Below are 19,860 nucleotides of genomic sequence, written 5' to 3' on the forward strand. Positions count from 1 at the left end.
GAGCATGATTAGGAATACAGCCTGCCAGGGTTTGGAGACCGTCTAGAGTGTGAGCTTCTGCAGACTGAATTGCTAATTTAGACAAATGAAGCTTCGAGTAAACACTGGCCGCATTGCTAACAGACATGTAATGGCGTGACATAATTAAAGCACCTGGTAATCACAGCCTTTGGCCCGCCACTGTGCGAGGTGCTTGAGGTCTGGCTTCCCACTTAACCCCCACCACACACTACGAGAGCTTATTTAAATTTCGCAGAAGAGGGATGTCAGGGAAATATGTGTTTGATTAATTTCGGACAGCTGGAAAAGAAACTCAAAAATCAAGGCTAGGTCGGGTGACTCCAGGTTTTCCTCATTTGTACAGCATGACGCTCCCTGTTCTGCTGACACGCAACACGGAGTGATCTCCAGTTCTCTGTTTGCACTCTTAGGCTTTCGTTAAAAGCATGGCGTGGTCACTCCCAGTGGATTGCATGGCAACCTGACAAATGACATGTCCCCCCCAGTCCCTATGCGGGGTTCGAGGCTCCTCACAAATCTGCCACTAGATAAGCCAGCAGATCTCTGAAGATCAGCACCCAAGCCTGTGGTGATGCTGACAGTGACCCAGTGAAAGGCTAAGCTGTCTCCTGCCGGAGCTGGGCTGGGTCGCAATGCCAGCACTCGGCCTGCAATTCTGCTTTTCCTGGGCTTTCTCTTTCCTCCTATTGAGAGAACTGCCTGAGACATTGGTGGATATGAAGACAGGGCCGTGAGAGGCAAGTGTTGGGGAGGAAAGGGAAAGCCAGCACTTACTTTGCATTGAGGAAGAGGAAGGGAGTTACTTGACAACGTTCCTTCCCATGGCTCAGAGGGATGGAGCAGCTGGCCTAGCTTATGGTCACGTGATAACAGCAGGTTGGAAGTTTCTGTGAATGGCTGAGGAAATGAGAGTGGATGATAGCAGATTATCTGCGTGTCAGAGCTGAGCCATAGCGAGGAACACGTTGTTCTCAGTGCACTCTGTAGGAAGGACTTGGGGCTTTAAGATCAGAAGTGTTCGGTAGGCTCCGTGGACTATGCTCCTAATGGCGTCACCTACCATCACCACCGCAAAAAGAAAGGAAATTAAGTGCCCCTTGGGCCTGATAGCAGGCACTCCCCTGAGGTTACACAGAGCAATATTCTGGAGAATGCCATCTCTCTTGCTGGCTAGCATCTTCAATGAGACATAGTCACCACCTTGGCCTCAATTTTTGCTAATCATTCACTTCCTCGGTGCTTCCTGTGTCCTCATTGGCCTGTGTCCTGCAGCTGTAGAGGCTTTCCAGAAGGTAAAATATTAAAATCAGTTGATGGAACTATGGCCCCTTCCTTCTGTTACTGTATACCAAAACCCAAACAATCCCTCAGTGCATGTGCATCAGACTCTGCCCCTTCTCCTCTCGGAGACCGTTCCTTTGCAAGCACAAATGGAACACACGATTGAGGGTGAAAGTCCTCAGGAGACAAGAGAATGAGTACACTATTAGAACCTGTGAGGATCCTAGCAGCACTTCCAGGAATGGAAAGACAGTCCCACTCAACAGAGTCACCAAATTTTATACGTCTGTCTGAAATGGTTCCCACAGGCTCAAGTGTTTGAACCAACTCAACCTCTAGCTGGTGTTCTGCTTCAGTAAGCTAACGAACCTTTTGGAGAGGGCTGGGGAGATGACTCGGCAGTTCAGAGCACTGGCTGCTCTTCCAGAGGTCTTCAGTTGGATTCCCAGCAACCACATGATGGCTCACACTCATCTATAATGGGATCTGATGCCCTCTAGACAGAATACTCTAGAAAGAAACTTTTAAAGTGGGACCTGACTTGGGGAAGAAGGTCACTGAGGTGCGGACATTTTCCTCACTGTTTCCTTACTCTGCTTTCTGGTCTGACACTATATGAGAAGCTGCTGCCTCATCTCCCACCACTAGAGGATGGACTGTACTCTCTGAAACCCAAGTCTTAGTGATTCTCCTCTTTAAAAAAGAAACTGTTCTCCCAGGAGGTGCATGATGGACAAGCGGCACCATGTTGTCCTCATCCACAAGACATGACAGCGTCTGCAAACTCACTGTGTTTAATTGCAGGTAACAATCACACTCATGCCTCCTTCTCCGTTGGATTTGGTTATAATTCCCTGCCTTCTCCCTGCCACCTCCTTAATTGTCAGAAGTTATGCACATTAACAGGATACAGGGAGTGACAGGAAGGTTCAATGGGTAAAGGCATTTGCCTTTACCTAACAACCTGAGTTCAATTCCTAGAACCAATTGTGTCAAATTTTGCCCCCACACATAACTATAATAAGTAAAATATTTGCATATCATCAAAAAACAGTATATGGCACGATACTTTGAAATGCTCTCCATTGCAGAACGGCTAAGTGGCGCTCATTATCATGTGTTTGGCCTCCTGTGCTTGTTCTCTGGTGAGAACACTTGCGAAGCGCTCTCTGGGGTTTTCAAATATACAGTGTGTTGCTGTTAGCTATAGTCCGCCTACCTCTGAGTAAAGCTCTCAAGTTCACTCCTCTGACTATTTGATCAGCCTCTCCCCCCATCTTCCCCTCCTTCAACCCCTGGAAAACCACATTCCACGTTCTGCCTCTGAGTTCCAGTTTTGTAGTGTGTACGCTAAGGGCTATGGTGTTTCTCTGTCTGGACTGTTCAGCCCTAGTGTCTTTACCCAAGGACTTACAGGCCTCTCACTGATGCAGACACAACACTGAATCGACTCGCTGTAGTGGGTACGCGTGGATTTCTCTTAACTCAGTTAAGAAAATGGTGAACAAGAACCACTGGGGATCAGAGAGATGGTATCCTGGTGGTACACTGTTTCTCAAGCACCGAATTTATGTGGTTTTGAAAGAGCATGGAAGCATCATCCAAACTCTTGTCCATGCGGGGAATGTAGGTCAGTGTGCTAGGGTACTTGCTGGGCAGGGAGAGGGTGTGCGCAATCTCCAGCACTCCGAAATATAGTTTTTTGAAAAAAGAGAGAAAAACCTTTTTCTAGGGGTCTCATAAATTCGCTTTACTAATTAAAAAAACGTTATTTTGAATTTTACTTAGGGGTTCAGGGCCTACTAGGTGGAATAAACTGCTTAAGAAACTCAGTTACTTTCACTTACAAAATGGCCTTTTCATGCACAGAGGTCATTCTATCCAAGAAAATACATTTGGAAGGTACATCCAGCCATTGAGAGAACCCAGTAGGAGCAACCCACCCGTTCTTCTTCATTTTCACATTCATTCATTTTCACGGCTACCTCCCTTTGATGCTGCTGCTACCTCACCAAGTGGTTTAAGTAAGGTCCGTTCTCCTTTCTTTTTATAAACAGCAAAACTGCTTGGAGCTCTGAAAGGGCAATTGAATCCATCACAGGGGAATGTTGTAAAAAGAGCAAGGGCTAGGCTCTGAGTTCCTGGGGCCCAGTCCAGCTGTCACTTGCCTAGTTGAATTAACGTATACAAAATGTTCCATCTCTCTGAGCCTCAGTTTCTCACTCACAGTAGAGGTTTCTGTCTGAACTAAATATTACATAGTACAACGCTTGTGACCTGAAAGGCACCGATGAATAGAAGCTTGTATGCTCCCAGCATCCCCCTGTACTCAGGTGTGTTGGCCAACGCTTCACTGTGGGTACCTTCTCTGAGAGTGTTACTGTGGTCAGGGCTCCGGCAAGGGTGGAGAGTAGAAGGTCACCTCTTCCGTCGGCCCTTTGAAGAGCATGCAAGCTGAAGGGAGCTAAATATTTGCATGTGTATTGGATCTGAAATTTATGATCCATCCCATTTTGCAGGAGTGCCAACCCTGAGGGTGCCAGAATAGCATACCATGTGTCTACACAGAGCAGACAGATCTATGCCTAGCCTGAGAATGAGAGAACCATAAGGACCGAGAAGTGTAAGCACCAACAACCCGGGAATCCCAGGGGACAGAGGGCTACCAAAGAGAGTGCCGGGAGAGTAGGGTGACAAGAGCAGTGTGCCCCCCCAACCCTTGCCAAGACACAGCCAGGCTAGAGAGGTGGGTGGTACTCACTGCCAGTTTGTTCATCCTGCCTACAGTGGGTCCTGAGCACCAGCACTGTCAGGCATCTCCTTACTGAGGGGTTTGTCTGTGTACTGTGTACCCATTTCCTACCGCGGGCACCTCTCTCAAACCTCTGTTTGACAGATCTGCACCCTAAGATAAACAGTGCGTTTTATCCAGCCTGGAGGGGTTTTCGTGGTCGTTAATATCAAGTGTTGGTCTGTTAAGGAACAAACTTCTTGGGTAGATTTCTTAATTGTGGTAAAATATATATATATGACATAAAAATTTCCATCCTGGCCATTTTAATTGTGGCACCTGTGTTGTCCCCTCCCACTGTTGTGTGGCCCTCACCTCCATCTGTCTCCAGAACACGTTCATCTTTTCTAATTGGAACTCTAAACTCAGGATACTATAACACTTACCATCCTCCCCCCATCCCTGGAAACCATCCTTCCGCTTTGTCCTTACCATGGCTACTACTCCGGGGGCCTCATCAAACATTTGTCCTGTGTGAGTCACTGACTATACTAGCTTCAAAGTTCATCTCTTCCATAGACCTTGTCCAAACGTCCTTCCCCTTTAAGGCTGCGTGACTGCGGAGACTATACACTAAAGGTGTTGCAGTCTCGGCTGATGGGCTCATATATTGATCCCTGTTATAAAACATCAGTTTAACGAGGCTTTAAAAACTGACTTATTTCATTAGCATATAATTAGTTGCGAGTGTTGCCAAGCATTTATTGAGGCTGGCATGAAATAAAAAAAAAAAAAACCCGCATAGTTCTTTATCATGAAAATTGTCTTCACACAATGGTATCTTAAGCTGGAAGCTCTGTATTGGATTTCTTGCAAAGAGGTAGTATATTTAATTAGCGCTTGGGATTGTGGAATTGTTCAATAAAGTCACTTGATTCCTGGGACCTGGGCGATAAGGCACATGAGTAGGCCTTACGTAGAAAACTGCAGATAGTCGGTACTCAGGCTGCTCAATAAAACAGCTGGCAACACAGAACAGCTGGATTCCCTGTACCTATTCCTCTCCACTTGCTAGCCATGTGATAAAAAGTTGGTTGAAGCTCACTTCATAATCTATTACTTAAGTATTCCTTTGGGATATATATATATATTAGACTTTGTTTGAATCAATAAAGACATGGTGTTTCTATAGAATAAAGCTCTTGAGATGGCATGCTGGCACATGCCTTAAGTCCCGAATATAGGAGATGGAAGTGAGGGAATCAGAAGTTCAGGTGGGTAGTAAGTGGAGAGGAATAGGCACAGGAGATCCAGCTGTTCTGTGTTGCCAGTTGTTTCACTGAGAAACCTGAGTATTGACTCTCCGCAGCTTTCTACATAGTGATCTTAAGGCCATCCTGGATTATGTGAGACTTTGTCCCCCAAAAAAGAGGGGAGATGAAGTATGGAAAGAGGAGGAAAGGAAAGAACCAGGCAGACAGATAGGAAGAACGAACTAGCTCACTGTCTGCCCATGTATCCCTAAAGTCTATTACTATATCTTGGATCGTGTTTTGTAACTGGAGATATATAATGCATGTTCACCTTTGCTGGATGGCCTCATGTGAGTCTCTTTATAATCCAAGTTTATTTATAACATTTGACTGTGTTATCAAGGATTGAGTGAGCATGGCAAGTCACTTGCTTATACACATCTAAATTTATAAGCATTCATTGTAAAGCTGGGCCTTCATATTTCAAAGCATCATTCCTCCCCATGTGACCCGACTTCCTCGGTGACCTTTAAAACCCCTGCAGAACAGCATGAGAAGCGAATAGGGAAAGAGAAACTTTCCAATCACAGGAGAAGTACAGTCTGGACATAATACAAATAGACAGAGATGCCAGAAAGAAGAACTTGTAGGATAGGTGAACAAAACGCTGGATCGTGACATCTGCTAACAGTGTCTTCTTCTAGAATTTTGTATATCACGCCTGTCATAAACATTCAACTTCGTTGTGCAATGAAGACAGATGACAAGAATTTGCTGTTCCAACAGAGGAAAAAAAAGAGTCACTTTCTTATGTCCTTGGAATCTGACTTCCTTGGTTCCAAATATGCAAGGAAAAACTTGTGCCTGTATGCAAGGGCTGAGGGCAGTTGTTTATGTGACTAATTGGACATCCACATAAATATGGAAATTGGGGCAGGTCCCTCTATTGTCATCTGTTACAAAGCCAGTGCTTACTCTCAAATGAAGAGGCGAGCAGACTGGGGGGAGATGAACCATTTAGCTGTCCTTTGATGACTTTCTTACATAAGCTTCAAGGTCACAGAATGTTCTCCATTTTGTTTCCAAGTAACAAGAGGAAAATAAACAGCCCTGAGGAGTCACTTATCGAGAAGGGAAGGGGCTTGGGGAGGTTTTAGATTCGGGAGAGTCTTTGTGGTTGTTGTCTGATGGAAACATAAAGTGGAGATTGAAGACAGAGGGATTGGCCAGAAATATCCCAGGAAGTTGAAGAGTGTTGACTAGGGAGTTGACTGTGGGCAGGAGGAAAAGATAAATCTTCCTCAGCAGGTGGTAAGAGGGCAGTCAAGGAGCTCACAAAGCACTTAAGCATGGAGAAAAAGGAAGCTGAGGGAACTCAGAATGCTTATCATCAAGTCAGATATTTCCTTCATGCAGGGATGAGTAGAAGACGGGTTTGGAGAACATTTGGCCCAGCCCAAGTGGAGAACACAATAAGAGTGAGGTTGTATTAAAAACTTGTTCTTATCAGCACTTCTCAACCTGTGGGTTGAGACCCATGTGGGGATCAAATGATTCTTTCATAGGGGTTCCCTGAGACTAGTGGAAAATACAGATATATACACATGATCCATAATAGCAGCAAATTATAGCTATGAAGTAGCAACAAAAATAATTTTATGGCAGGCATCACCACAACATGAGAGACTGTACGAAAGCATCTCAGCATTAGGGAGGCTGAAAACCACTGCCTTAGATCAAGTGTTCGAAATTCTAGAGCAAGCCAATGCTTGGTGGTCATTAACTCTAAGGATGTTACTTTGTGAGTGTTGAATGGAGGTCATTCATTATAGTTGAACAGATCAACACATAGCGAAGGGACTGATAGAAGTGAGGGAGAATTTGCCATTTTCCGCACGGGCATGGTGGTAACTCTTTTGACCCTGATACTCAAGAAGCTGAGGCAAGAAGATGACAGGGCAGGTTGGCCTTGTCATATATACCAAGATCCAGGATAGCCAGATAGATGGTGAGACATGGTCTAAAAATAAGCAATAACAACAAAATAAAATGTACAAAGTGAATGAATAAACATTCCAAAGGAACACCCTAAGAACCCTCGCTTGATCTGGTGGTGCAGCATTTGTCGTTATGAGGACTTGGAGTGTGCAACTGGCACAACTCTCTCAGCCACTGAGCAACTTTTGATCCAGCAGAGAGAGGTGTTACCAGGTAGAAATCTTACCCTCGCACTGGGTCTGCTTTCTTGAACGTCCAACCTGAGGCCTGCAGGCTGTCTGTGACCCAGAATAGCAGTGGATTTGGCTCAACATACTTTCAGAGGACAACATTGTTTCATACTGTCAAAAGGCAGGACACCTCTGTGTGTCATGGAGGTTAAAGGGGATGAAGAAGGGGAATCAGAAGAACCGATCATGGTGTCAGTTTCTATATGGATCAGCACGACAGCAGAGAAATCTGTCTACCTTTAGGTCTGCAAAGGTCTAGCAGAGTTCCCGTGTATCTCTCTCTTCTGACTTAGACTTTGGACATTCTGAGGAAGTGCAAGGCCCCTGCGTAGCATTTGATTTGTAACTATTCCCTCAATGTAACCAATCTTGAAGGATGACTCAGTCGGTAAGGTACCTGCTACGCAAAGACTACACAAAATGGCCCATGAAGATGTGAGTTCAAGTCCCACTACCCACATAAAGAGCCAGGTGCACCAAAAACACTTATAAATCCCAGGGCTGGGGAGGCAGTAATAGGAATATGCCTGGAGTTCATTGGCCAGCCAATCTAGCTGATTCCAAACTCCTGATTCAGAGAGAAACTTTGCCTACAGAAGAAAAAAAAAAGGAAAGGAAAGGAAAGGTTAGGTTGCCCTGGACATCTCCCTCTTTTTCTGCCTCATTCTCTCCTCTCTGAAGCCTAGATTTCTCCTTCTACTTATTCTCTCTGCCTGCCTATCCCTCTACTGCCAAACTATAGGCCATTCGGGTTTTTATTAGACCAATCGGGTGCTTTAGGCAGGCAAAACAGCACATCTTTAAATCATTAAACAAATGCAGCATAGACAAATGTAACACACCTTTCTACTTAAAGTATAGTTCCACAACACACTGTGTCTTAGTAACAGAAGGTACATTCCTCGGAGATGTTTGCCTCACTCTGAACATACCTATTTCCCTTTTCCTTAGCCAATTTAATAGACTTTATGTGAAAGATATCTTTACACAAAAGGTATTTTCTGCTATAGAAGAACAAAGTCTAGCAAGCTCTTCATTTCTTTCAGTGTGATTTAGTTCTTGCAGGTGAATGAGTTCTATATAGAGGTTTACCTTCCCTACCTGTAGTTCAGTAAAGCTTTGGGAAGGCAGAGGATGGCTTGCTCCATCCTCATCCATCAATTCTGTTCTCATGACTTTTCTGAATGCAACTGCAGTAAAGCCAGCAGTAATCTCAGAGGATCAATGAGGTGGGTTAACTATAGTGATATTTAATTATGTTTTACAAATAAAGCTTGCCTGAAGAGCAGAAGACAAGACTAAGTCACTAGAGGCCAGGCAGTGGTGACACACACCTTTAGTCCCAGGATTTTGGAGACAGAGGCAGATAAATTTCTGTGAGTTTATGGCCACCCTTGGCTACACAAGATCAAGGAAGAAACAGATACAGATGGTGGTGGCTCCCACCTTTAATCCCAGTACTAGGGAGTCGCATGTCCTTAATCCCAGCACTAGAGAGGAATATAAACCGGGATGAGACAGGAACTCAATCTCTTTCAGTCTGAGGATTTCTTAGAGGTAAAAGCTCTCAAGAGGCTTGACTGCTTTGCTTTTCTGATCTTCAGATTGGACCCCAAAATCTGTCTCTGGGTTTTTATTATTTGTGCTGCAGTTGACTAGGTCATGAGTCTCCCAGTGGTTCTCAGATTGACAAACTACAGATAATTAAACAACTGTCACATCTGGGAGTGGTCTGAGGCTAAGTGAAGGGAGTGGTTCTGCCAGAATCTGGATATTTTATTCTGAGGATTATCTATTTTCAAGCAACAAAAACAAAATGAGGCTTTTGGGATCTGGCTGAAGAAGCCTCTCTGATTGTTGTGATTTTGTTGTTGGTGTTTAGTTTGGTTTGGTTTGGTTTTCTTCTTCACAATGACAAGGGAGAAAGAATGTGGTGTACGAGAAGGGTTGAATTCTGTCTTTGATGCCTTTACTGAAGTTGACCTCTCTCTACCCTTTTGGTGATGATTTCCCACATTCAAGAGAAATTTGTGAAGCTACCCTGAGTTCTGGGGTAAGATCAGATGTGTACTCCTATGGGAAAGATAAACCTGCCAGCTGAGTGCAAACGCCCCCGTCTCTTGACTGGTCATCGTCCAGGATAACATCTAGTTCACATCTGCCATATTGCAGCCAAAACTCTGCTCCCATTCTTACCCCAAACTACAATCCTTCCCAGTAGAGTGTGATTAGAGAAGATGTAAATGTGGCCTGGCCACTGCTTGACTTCAGCTGTATCGATCCCTTGTGTTATTTCCACTGTCCAAGCAGCCATCAAGAGCTCTGGCTCTCCCTGACTGCCAGCCCAGGCAGTCCTGCCGTGTGGAGCACAGTAAGCAGCTAGCTTTTGTTCCACAGGAGAATATTTGGATGAGCAAGGCCACTGCCATTCCTGTGAAGCCTCATGTGCCAAGTGCTGGGGACCAACTCAAGACGACTGTACCAGCTGCCCCATAACGAGGTGAGTAATCGCTAAGGACTTCCTGGGGGTGGGGTGTAGAGAGGAAGTGTGAACCACTTTAGTGCCACCTAATGGGCCTTCTAGACAAGGACCTTAACTCCTTTCCATGATAGAGATATTCCCTATGGTCTGGCCACAACCCACCTCTGTAACATCCTCTCTTACAAGGTCTAATACTCTTGGAAAAGTCCAATTTTCTAACTGCTGCAAGAGCTATCTTGCTAATGAAAATGGTACCTTTGATGTTACTTTTGACCAGTGAAATCCCATATCCTACACGCCCGTCCCTCAAACAGCACTTCCATCTTCTGATTATATATATTTCTATAATCAACTCAAGGACAAACTATTGTGTAAAGACATTTCTGACACTTCCCAGTAGAATTAGCCTCTTTCTTTAAAAGAAATACATTTATTGATTTATTCCTTATTTACGTGTGCATGTGTGCTACAGCACCTGTGTCAGTATCATAGAACAAGTTAGAGAAGTCAGTTCTCACCGTCTACCAAGTGGGCTCTGGAGATCCAGCTCAGTTCCTCACTGCCTAATGCTTCATGACCTTCTGCTCTATAGATGTGTCTGTAGGAGCACGTGTAGCCTTTGGAGACGTCTGCTTACAGAATACATGTCTTCATTAGACTCAATTTCTTGAGATCTCACATTTGCATCTCCTTCCCTGGCAACATGGAAGAAAAACTGGAGGCTTTCCTACAGGTCAAACGGAAATAACCAATAATGGAAGGAGCAACACTGTTAATCCAATGGACATCTCAATAGGGAGAATTGGAGGACTGACATATGTTTAATCAATGCTCCTCCGATCCTAGCACTTAATACTCAGGAGCTTCCAGGTGCTTGAATGAATGGCATCAGCCCCGCTCAGCCTGATGTGTATGAAGCTGAGTCTCTCTCGAGACAAGTGGGTTGAGGATGCTGTCACAGCAGGGGGTGGGGCTCTGCAACCCTACTGAGGTGCTCCCTCTGCACAAGTGTCATTCTGTCCTCATTCTTCCTCAGGACTGTGAGCAGGGTCTGTGCTGTATCTGTTTCCTTATTCTCCAAGTGATCAGCATATAGTAACTCCTTTATAACCGTTGGCTTGTTGATCTGTGTGTCATCAAGGTCATGGGTTTGACTGTCAGAAGAACTCGCTCAGAAGGAAGAGGCGATATAAAAGACAAAGACCAAAAGGAAGGATGGAGGCAGAGAAGGAAGGATGAAGGAAAACAGATAATAGGGAAAAAAAGAAACCTCAAGGGTTCCCAATTGCCACCCATGAGAATGTTTTCTTTATTTTCAAAGTAAGAAAATGTAATTATGTTCTACTGTTTTATAATATTTTGTTCATATTCCAGTCTCATCAATTATCCTAATTATATTATTTACAGAATGTTTTTCCAGAATCTAGTTCTAAAGATTTTTTTAATTTTTAACATTTTCTTTGCCTTATTTTTTTTTGTTTGGCCTTTCTTAACTGTGATAGTTTTGAAAATTGAATAGACCTGTTATTTTCAAATTTTAATATGCATTTAATTTTTCCTTTTAAATTATATTTTTCTTTTATAAAAAAATTAATTCTTTGAGAATTTCTCACAATGTGGTTTAATCATATTGACTCCCTCCCTAACTCCTCCCAGACCTCTCAACTTTGGGACATATTTTTTTTTCTACCCATGAAGTCCAGTTGGTACTGCTCATCTCTCTTGGATATGTGGCCTTCTTCTGCAGTGTGGCCAACTTACTCGGGCCACCATTTTTAAACAAAACTCATTTCCTCTCCCAGCAGCCATTAGTTGCCAATAACTCCTCAACTAGAGGTGAGACTTCATGTTGGCTTTCGTGCTGAGATGTTTGTCCTACTTAAGCGTGTCCTGGGGGCTTTGGACACATCGTCACAGTCACTTTTAGTGTATATGTGCTGTTCTGTATATGAAGGACTCCTTGTGTTTATCCATCATCTCTAGCTCTTTAAAGGTCTTTATGCCCCTCTTCTGCAATGATCCCTTAACCGTAGGAGGAGGGGTTATGATATAGATATCGGGCTGAACATTCTATAGTCTCTCATTCTCTATACCTTGGCTAGTTGTGGTTTTCTGTTATTTACCACTTGCTGCATTTAGAAGCTATACCGGTATAGTAGGAAGCTTCTATGGTAGTAGGTGGGTCCCCACCATGGCCCCTTACTGTGGGAGCCCTCTTTCCTTTTCAGTCTGTTGGCCACCAGGTCAAGAGGGTAAGAGGCAGTAGTGATGACAGAAAGCTTTGCATGTGACCCATGAACACAAACAGAGACAGTCCCCTGGGAGATAGATTTCAGTGAATCAGCTCAACTTTATTCCAGAGTATGAGGAATATATAGAAGTGGGGAGCCGGGAGCAAACCCTAATTTTCATTAGGTGGCACACTCCTGTCATAAGGCTCCTAGCACAAGTCTAGTTTTCATATGTGTACCAAGGGAGTCTTCTAGCAGGGATCTATGCCAGAGTTCAAACCAAAGATAAGTCAGGTATCTGGCTTAGAGACAGCTTTCAGGTAAGGTCAGTCTTACAGACCCGTGGACACTCTCCAAATAAGGGCAGGTAGAGGCAGGAAGTTCTGCTGGAGGGAGGGAGCTCCATGTTGCCGAGTTATTGAGATAAGCTGCCAGGCCTGGGGAGGCTGAGCCCTCTACCAGCCAGCAATGTCTTCTAATACTTACTAATTTCCAAACCTTCATGGATTTTGCAAATGAAGCAAACACATCTGAAAAGTCAAAACTAATATCCTAAGAGAAAACATGACGCTTGTCTTTCTGAGTCTGGGTTACTTCATTCAGAATGATTATTTCCAGTTCCATCCACAGCACAATTTCAATTTGCCTCAGTCTGAATGGCTAAAAATAAGAGATGATGACACGTGCCCGCAAGAACATGAGGAAAGGACGTTTATTCATTGCTGGTGAGACTGGAGTAGCCACTCTGAACATCAGTGTGAACGCTCTTCAAAAAGCCAGAACTAGAGCTCTCGCCAGTCCAGCTAGACTACTCTTGGACACTTACCCAAAGGATTCTATCTTACTACAGAGACAGTTGCTCATCCATGTTCACTGCTGCTAGAAAATCAGCCTAGATGTCCACCAACTGGTAGATAAATAATGAAATATGGCACATTTACACAACAGAATAGTATTCAGCTGTTGCATTTTTAAATTATCAACTTATTTTATAGTCTTTGAAAGTTTTATACATGTCTATGGTGAACTTTAGTCCATTTCACTCCCTACTGTCCTTTTTCTTTCCCCTTATTTCTTCCACTGAAACTTCCTCTTCCCAAAATGTGAGTTTAAATAGGGTTGTCATCATAAGCATGGATGGAAGGTCATTTAGTGTAATGTGGGAAATTTATCAATGGCCACACGACTTAAGAAAATGGTAACTCTTTGTTCAGTCACCATTAACTTTCAATAGTCATATGGGTAGGAGAAGGACTTCATGAGCCCTTTCGTCTTCCATACTGAAATGTTGATGGGCCTGATCTTATTCAGGTCTCCTGCACATAATTCCAGCTGAGGTAAACTCATGAGTGCATTGACCATGTCATTTCCAGAAGACACTGATCCACAACCACCTTCCCCAGTTTCTTATTTCTTCTTTCATCATGTTCCCTGAGTCTTTGGAGGGAAGTTACTTAGATGTTCAATTAAGGGACAAGCCATTTATTCTCTGCACTTTGACCAGACGTCTTTGTATAAACTGCTACCTAGAGAAGCTCCTCTAAGGAGTGAGAGCTGAAATAATCTACAGGTATGAAGATAAGTATTTAGAAGGCAGCTTGATATCACGTCCATTTAGTAAAACAATAATAGTATGTTCTTGGCCAGGCTTAGAGTACCAGGTATGAGCTATCTTCTGTGAAGCCGGCCTTAAATCCAATCAGAAAGCAGTTTATATCTGTAACATGAGGGCCAGCTTGTTGGGGTTTCCATCCTGCCCAGTTTCCACAGTGGGTAAACCCCAAAGAAAAATCACACAGAGAGTCTGCATTAGGTTATAAACTGATTGGCCCATTAGCTCAGGCTTCTTATTAGATCTTGTAGCTTATATTAACCCATTATTCTTATCTATGTTAGCCACATGGCTCAGTACTTTTTTCAGCAGGGCAGGTCACATCCTGCTTCTTCCGTGATCTGATCAGACTGAGAGGAATAGGCTTCCTCCTTCCTAGAATTCTCCTGTTCTCATCGCTCCGCCTCTACTTCCTGTCTGGTTGACCTGCCTATACTTCCTGCCTGGCCAATCAGCATTTATTTAAAACATGACGGACAGAATACAGACAATTCTCCCACACCACTGATACCTTTATAACATTCTTATCACTATTGTACTAACAGGCATATTTTGCCAGGCTAGTCATTATGATAACCGGAAGGCTTCAGAGTTGGATAGACTGTTGAAGGCTTTTTCTATGAAATGTTATCATAAGACTATTTTCTAACTGTCTCTAAGAGTTAATGCTCTAAATATTGAACTTGCTTTAAAGAAACTTCAAAGCACACTTTCAGATAAAGATATTATGAAAACAAAGTCCTATTTCTCCTTCTAGCCCCCATTTGTATGACTATGAATAATTAAATTGTCTTGCATGTTTGAACATCTTTGAACACTTGTCTAATGAGGCAATTATAATCATTCAGTGTACACTGGAGAAACCGTGATTGCCCCTAGCACAATAGAAATGAAAAAGAAGGGAAAAATTAAGTAGCCATTTACTTAATGGCTACTTAAAAAAAATCTAGATACAAGGCCAAGCAGACAGTGAAAGCAAGGTAGAAGGTTCACCCTGATACATGGTGAGACTGTAAAAATGATAGGTAACGCTACTAGCACATCTTGGCGCTTTTGTTTATGGAGTATACTGAGTTTTAGCCTTTGAATAAATTAAGCATACACATGAATCTTGACCCAGGGTATCTTCCTAAGAAAATCTTATTCCCAGGAATAATTTCTTCTTGTTCCTCTGAGCATTCTTTCCTCCCACATCTTTCTTCTTTGACGTCAACTATATACACACATGCCCAAGAAAGTGTAATGGAGCATGGCAATGAACTATTTGCCTCTTTTTTCTGTCATTTTCCCTAAAGAGAGCTGAAAGATAAAAAGGAAGAAATTATCTGGAAAGAAGGTGATGCTGACTTATTTGTCCTTGAGGAAATGGCAGAGTATTTTCCTTACTTGTTTTCCAAAGTGTTGCCTGGCTCAGTGTCTTGGCGCATTGGGAGATACAATAACATAATACTTGAGAGTGGATAAATTATAAACAATATAACGTCGACTAAATGTAACTGGGAGCTGGGAGATCTATGGACGTGCCACTGACCTCTGGTGAAGGCCTTCGGGCTGGGTCACCCTACTGAAGAAGGTAGGAAGCAAGTGAGGATAACAGTAACAGAACCAAAGGAAGACAGCCTGCTTTTATCACTAACCTATTACCATGGTCAAGTTAGCTGTTGTGTAAGATTCCTCACTACCTAGTACACTCATATTAAACCCTACTCCTCGGCCTTATTGCCTTGTGGATCAAGTTCCCAACACATACGTTTTGTAGAATACATCCAAGCCATAGTAATTGGAGTCAGGTCCATGCTAAGCGGGGCAAAAGCATTTGCTTTATTCTTAGCTCTGAGATCGATATGGAGTCTAACAGCTCTTTAGGACACTGTCCCTGCCGTTGAGGTTACAGCCAAAGGATGCTGAGATGCTCAAAGCAAGAAATGGTGGGAGAAGTTCAACACCCCTAGATTTAAAGCAAGGGTTGGACCTGTGAAGAGGTAGATTTGCCAGATGTTGAAGAACAGAGGACACAGACTCTGCCCTGCCATAGAAGAAAGAAGCTAGCTTGGGTGGAAGAGTCCAGTCTCTTGTCCCAACCTTAGACTTCCTAATGATGCTCCCTCTTGTTTAAAACTAACTGGAGGCCAGTGGGGATTCTACCTCCCAAATGAGGATAACTGGTGACCCTGAGATGGAATTTTTAGTGGGCTCGCTTCCAGAACAAAAGAGGACAGAAAACAGCAAAGATGGATCTGGACCTAAAACAGGAGACAGATAAGCTGGAGGCTCGTCTCGGAGCTTTTTCCGGTTCTTTTGCTGTTGGATCCCTTTAGTTCCTGGAAAACAAAGACCATCTTCGGAGAACTTCCACCTGTGACAAAAATGTTAACACTAACCTTCGGGTTAGCTTCAAAGATGAATGAGTAAATCAGTGGAGAGAAAATAAGATTAGCCAGGTTAACAACTGTTGAAGCTGAATGATACACACATGGGATGGGGGAGAGCAATTATCCTTTACATATGCAATACATACTTTTATAGCTATTTAAATTTTCTACAATATTTTTAAGAATTTATCTCTGAAGTTGTTTTTACCAAAAACCAGCAAAAAAAAATAAAAAATAAAATAAAGATAAAGTCCCACTCTTTAAGTTAGGTTGGCCTGACACTCCCTGGGCAGCCTATGCCTGAGTTAAACTCATAGCAATCCTCGTGCCTCAACTTCTCCAGTGCTAAGAGGAGAGGTGTGATCCACGAGTCCTGATGAAAAGCAGAAATTTAGAAATCACCTTCACATCTTGGGGGTTTCTTTTTGCATTTCTATAAACCTTTTGCTCAGCTCTGTAAAGACAACTTGGAATGTGAAGCAATAATCCCTTAGCTCCTTATGGAACATGCACAGCCCTGAAATGCTGTGGTCCTCTTTGCCTAGGCTCACTTCCTAGCCCAGTCTTGCAGGAGTAGGGTAAATAAAACTAAATAAAAGCATCTGGGAGTTACCTCTGCTTTTACACAGCCTTAAACATTCCATTTGATCTGTTTCAATGAAAATAGAGGGAGAAAAGACTTTTTATCAAGTTTTTGCTGAATTGAAATACTAGTTACACGAAATGCCTTGTGATGACTTTAATTAGGCCAAGCTAGCAATCGACACACAGACAGCCCTGACTCACCAGGTCTTCTGTTAGGATTCCCATCTTTCTTTGACATGGACAGCCATGTGTGTGAGTGTTGCCTTAAAGCTGGGACACGCTCTGCAGAAGACCAAGAAGTAGATTGTTTCCAGTGGTGCTGAATTTGGTGAGAAGAAACTGAGGGACCAGGGAGCCAAGAGTAAGGTGACCTTCTGTGTTTGCTTGTGGACTTGAATCCCATTTTATTTCCAGACTGATGCAAATGGCACAGCGAAGGGAAAGGATGCATTACCCCCCAATTTCTTCCAATGCTGGAATTAATATAGCCAGCTCCCCAGCTAATGGTTGAAATTCTGGGATTGATATAGCCAGCTCCCCAGCTAATGGTTGACTCCCTGTAAGCAGTGGGCTTTAAAGAAGCTAGTGCCTCCACAGGAGTAAATTCCTGGAGGCTTCCGCCGACAGTGTTGTGTAATGTCTAATGTGCTGAGAGGTGGTATAGACAAGGAAATTTTCCTTCTCTTTGCTGCCCCCTCCGCTCCTAGATTTGATAGCACAATTATACTCTTGGGGACATGGTCTGCACTCAGTTAACCTTATAACCAGCAAGACTAAGACTCTTAGGAAAGTCTACCAGACCCCATTTTGGCAATGCCTGCATTACACGGACTCAGTTCTTAAGCGCCACAGCAATCCAGATGTTCATAGCGCAGTGACTTTCCACGTAATGTCTATAGGATCCACAGAAAATGGTGCAAGCACACCAAAGGCGCATCAGAACTCCTGCGTTATGACCGCCCCATTTACAATGGCTACGATACATAATGAATCTTGCTACCCAAATGACAGATGAATTGATGAAGAAATGGAGTATGTAAACACAACCAATTATCTTTCAATCATAAAGAGTGAAATCCTGACATTAGCAGCAAAATGATTGGAACCAAAAGATATTGTGTTAAATGACATGTCAGACTAGGACAAGTACTGCATATTCTTACATTGGCTTGAGGAGAGCAGAACTAGTCAAACTGAATGTAGACCAGTGATTGTTAGAGGTGAGAAGGGTGGGGAGGGACGTGTGACAGAGAAAGATTGGGTAAGAGGGAGGAGAAAGTTTAGGCACCACACAGCATAGCGGAGTCGCTGCAGGCCACAATCCCCAATTGTAGATTTTATAAAGATTCAGACCAGAGGAGCTTGAGGACTCCAATCATAAAGAAATGATAAGGAGGGAGAAATGGTGACTGCCCTGATGTCATCATCAGTAGATGCTAAGCCTATGTGCTGAAATACCACACCGTGCTTCATTAACATAGACAATCGCTGCGTGCAGGTCCAAGCAAAATTTTAAATAATGAGTACACAATAAAGCTTTTCAAATGTGTGCCCTCTGGATCAGTAATGTTAGCACCACCAGAAAAATTGTCAGAAATGAAAGTTTTCAATCTTTTTTCCCTGAGCTCGACTGAATTACAAACTCTGGAGGTGCAACCCCAACACCCTTCATCTGTTCACACTACCTATCTGATTCCTATGTTTATCTTATCAACACTTTGTGTTTTCCGAGCAGAATGCTTGGACTTGGTTGACTTAATCCCATCTGCTCTTATGATTCCTCGGCAAAGAAAGATGAAGCCCAAACACAAAAATGTTAGCAACGGCATCGTGATGTATATCATGCACATGTAAAACCAAAGGTTTGAGAAGCCCATTTTCTAACTTTTGCACCAGGCCTTTGTGGGTGTTTGCGAGCAGGATCTAGAAACAGAGGTTGTAGGACTCCACATACCAGCAAATGAAATCCGAGTTCATTTAGAACTTGTGATGTGCGTAAGGCAACTTCGTGGGTGGCCTCCAGCCTTCCGAATAGTGCTTCACTCTACTCTTCCCAGGGCACTTAGACAGGACACACCGCTTACCAGCCTTGGGCATGGTGAAAGAATGCCTTCTCCAATGCCTCTGGATTCAGAGGCCCAGTTAGCACCCTGAAAGTCAGAGACTGTATCTGATATTGGCTGAATTTGACCCGGAGCCTTCAATAATGACCTTAATCCGCATGAGTCCAGTTAGTTTATTTGGAAGCAGATTCGGGATCAGACCCCTCACCAGTTTCTGGTTTGCCGACTGTTGGATGCACATCTCGGGGCAAGGATGGTTATGTGACTAATATCTCACATGCCCTGGGATGACCAGTCCCAGGTATCACTCTTTGGGACAATGAGACCAAATCCGTACAGCGAAGCATGCATACCACGTGTTCTGATTCTTGGGTCCTTCCGAAAAGTGACCCAGATGAACTCTAACTGCCTGCTTTTCCACCAGGGTTTTTGATGATGGCCGCTGCATTTTGAATTGCCCCTTGTGGAAGTTTGAATTTAAGAAGCAATGCCATCCGTGCCACCACAGTTGCCAAGGGTGCCGAGGAAGCGGGCCTTCCAACTGTACCTCCTGCGGAGCAGGTAAGGGCAATCGCTGCTGGCTCCTCCCTCCGCTGGGTCTGTTCTCTCACAAGCCAGCCTTGGTTTGGCTCAGAAGCCTCGTGAGGGAGCGTGAGGTTCAGAGCAGACAGCTGTTCATTACACCACCGGAACAACCTGAAGACTCTTTTGCCTTCAGAACACACAAACCTCGTTCACATAATCGCACAGTCGCCTCACCGCCCCTAAGGAGATGAGAGAAGCAAAGAGAACTCTTTCTAGGGAAGCTAGAGGAAAGTCTGTTATGTGTGTTGTCAAGCACGGCAGGCACAGTAAAGTCAAGCTTTGTTATGGTAGACCCAAAAAGCTAGAGAATTAGCAAGACTCGCGGTCCCTAAACCAATAATACATTAAAGGTTATGTCAGGTCTCCGAGCCAAGCTACGCCATTTAAAAGACAAAGCAATCAGTTCACTCATGGCA

General features: G+C 43.6%; 1 protein-coding gene across 3 annotated transcripts in view; it reads left to right on the forward strand.

The window, feature by feature from the left end:
* The window catches only part of Pcsk5 (proprotein convertase subtilisin/kexin type 5), a 417,375-nt gene that overhangs the window by 312,511 nt on the left and 85,004 nt on the right, over positions 1–19,860 (forward strand). For all 3 annotated transcript variants that reach the window (XM_048429814.3, XM_087908042.1, XM_048429815.3), the window contains exons 21-22: positions 9,912–10,014; positions 19,284–19,420. In XM_048429814.3, coding sequence (XP_048285771.3) covers positions 9,912–10,014; positions 19,284–19,420 — 240 coding nt within the window. The remainder of the gene's footprint in view (positions 1–9,911; positions 10,015–19,283; positions 19,421–19,860) is intronic.

The sequence above is a fragment of the Myodes glareolus genome, chromosome 7 (genome assembly GCF_982192425.1).
Source record: "Myodes glareolus chromosome 7, mMyoGla1.1, whole genome shotgun sequence".
Lineage (NCBI taxonomy): Eukaryota > Metazoa > Chordata > Mammalia > Rodentia > Cricetidae > Myodes > Myodes glareolus.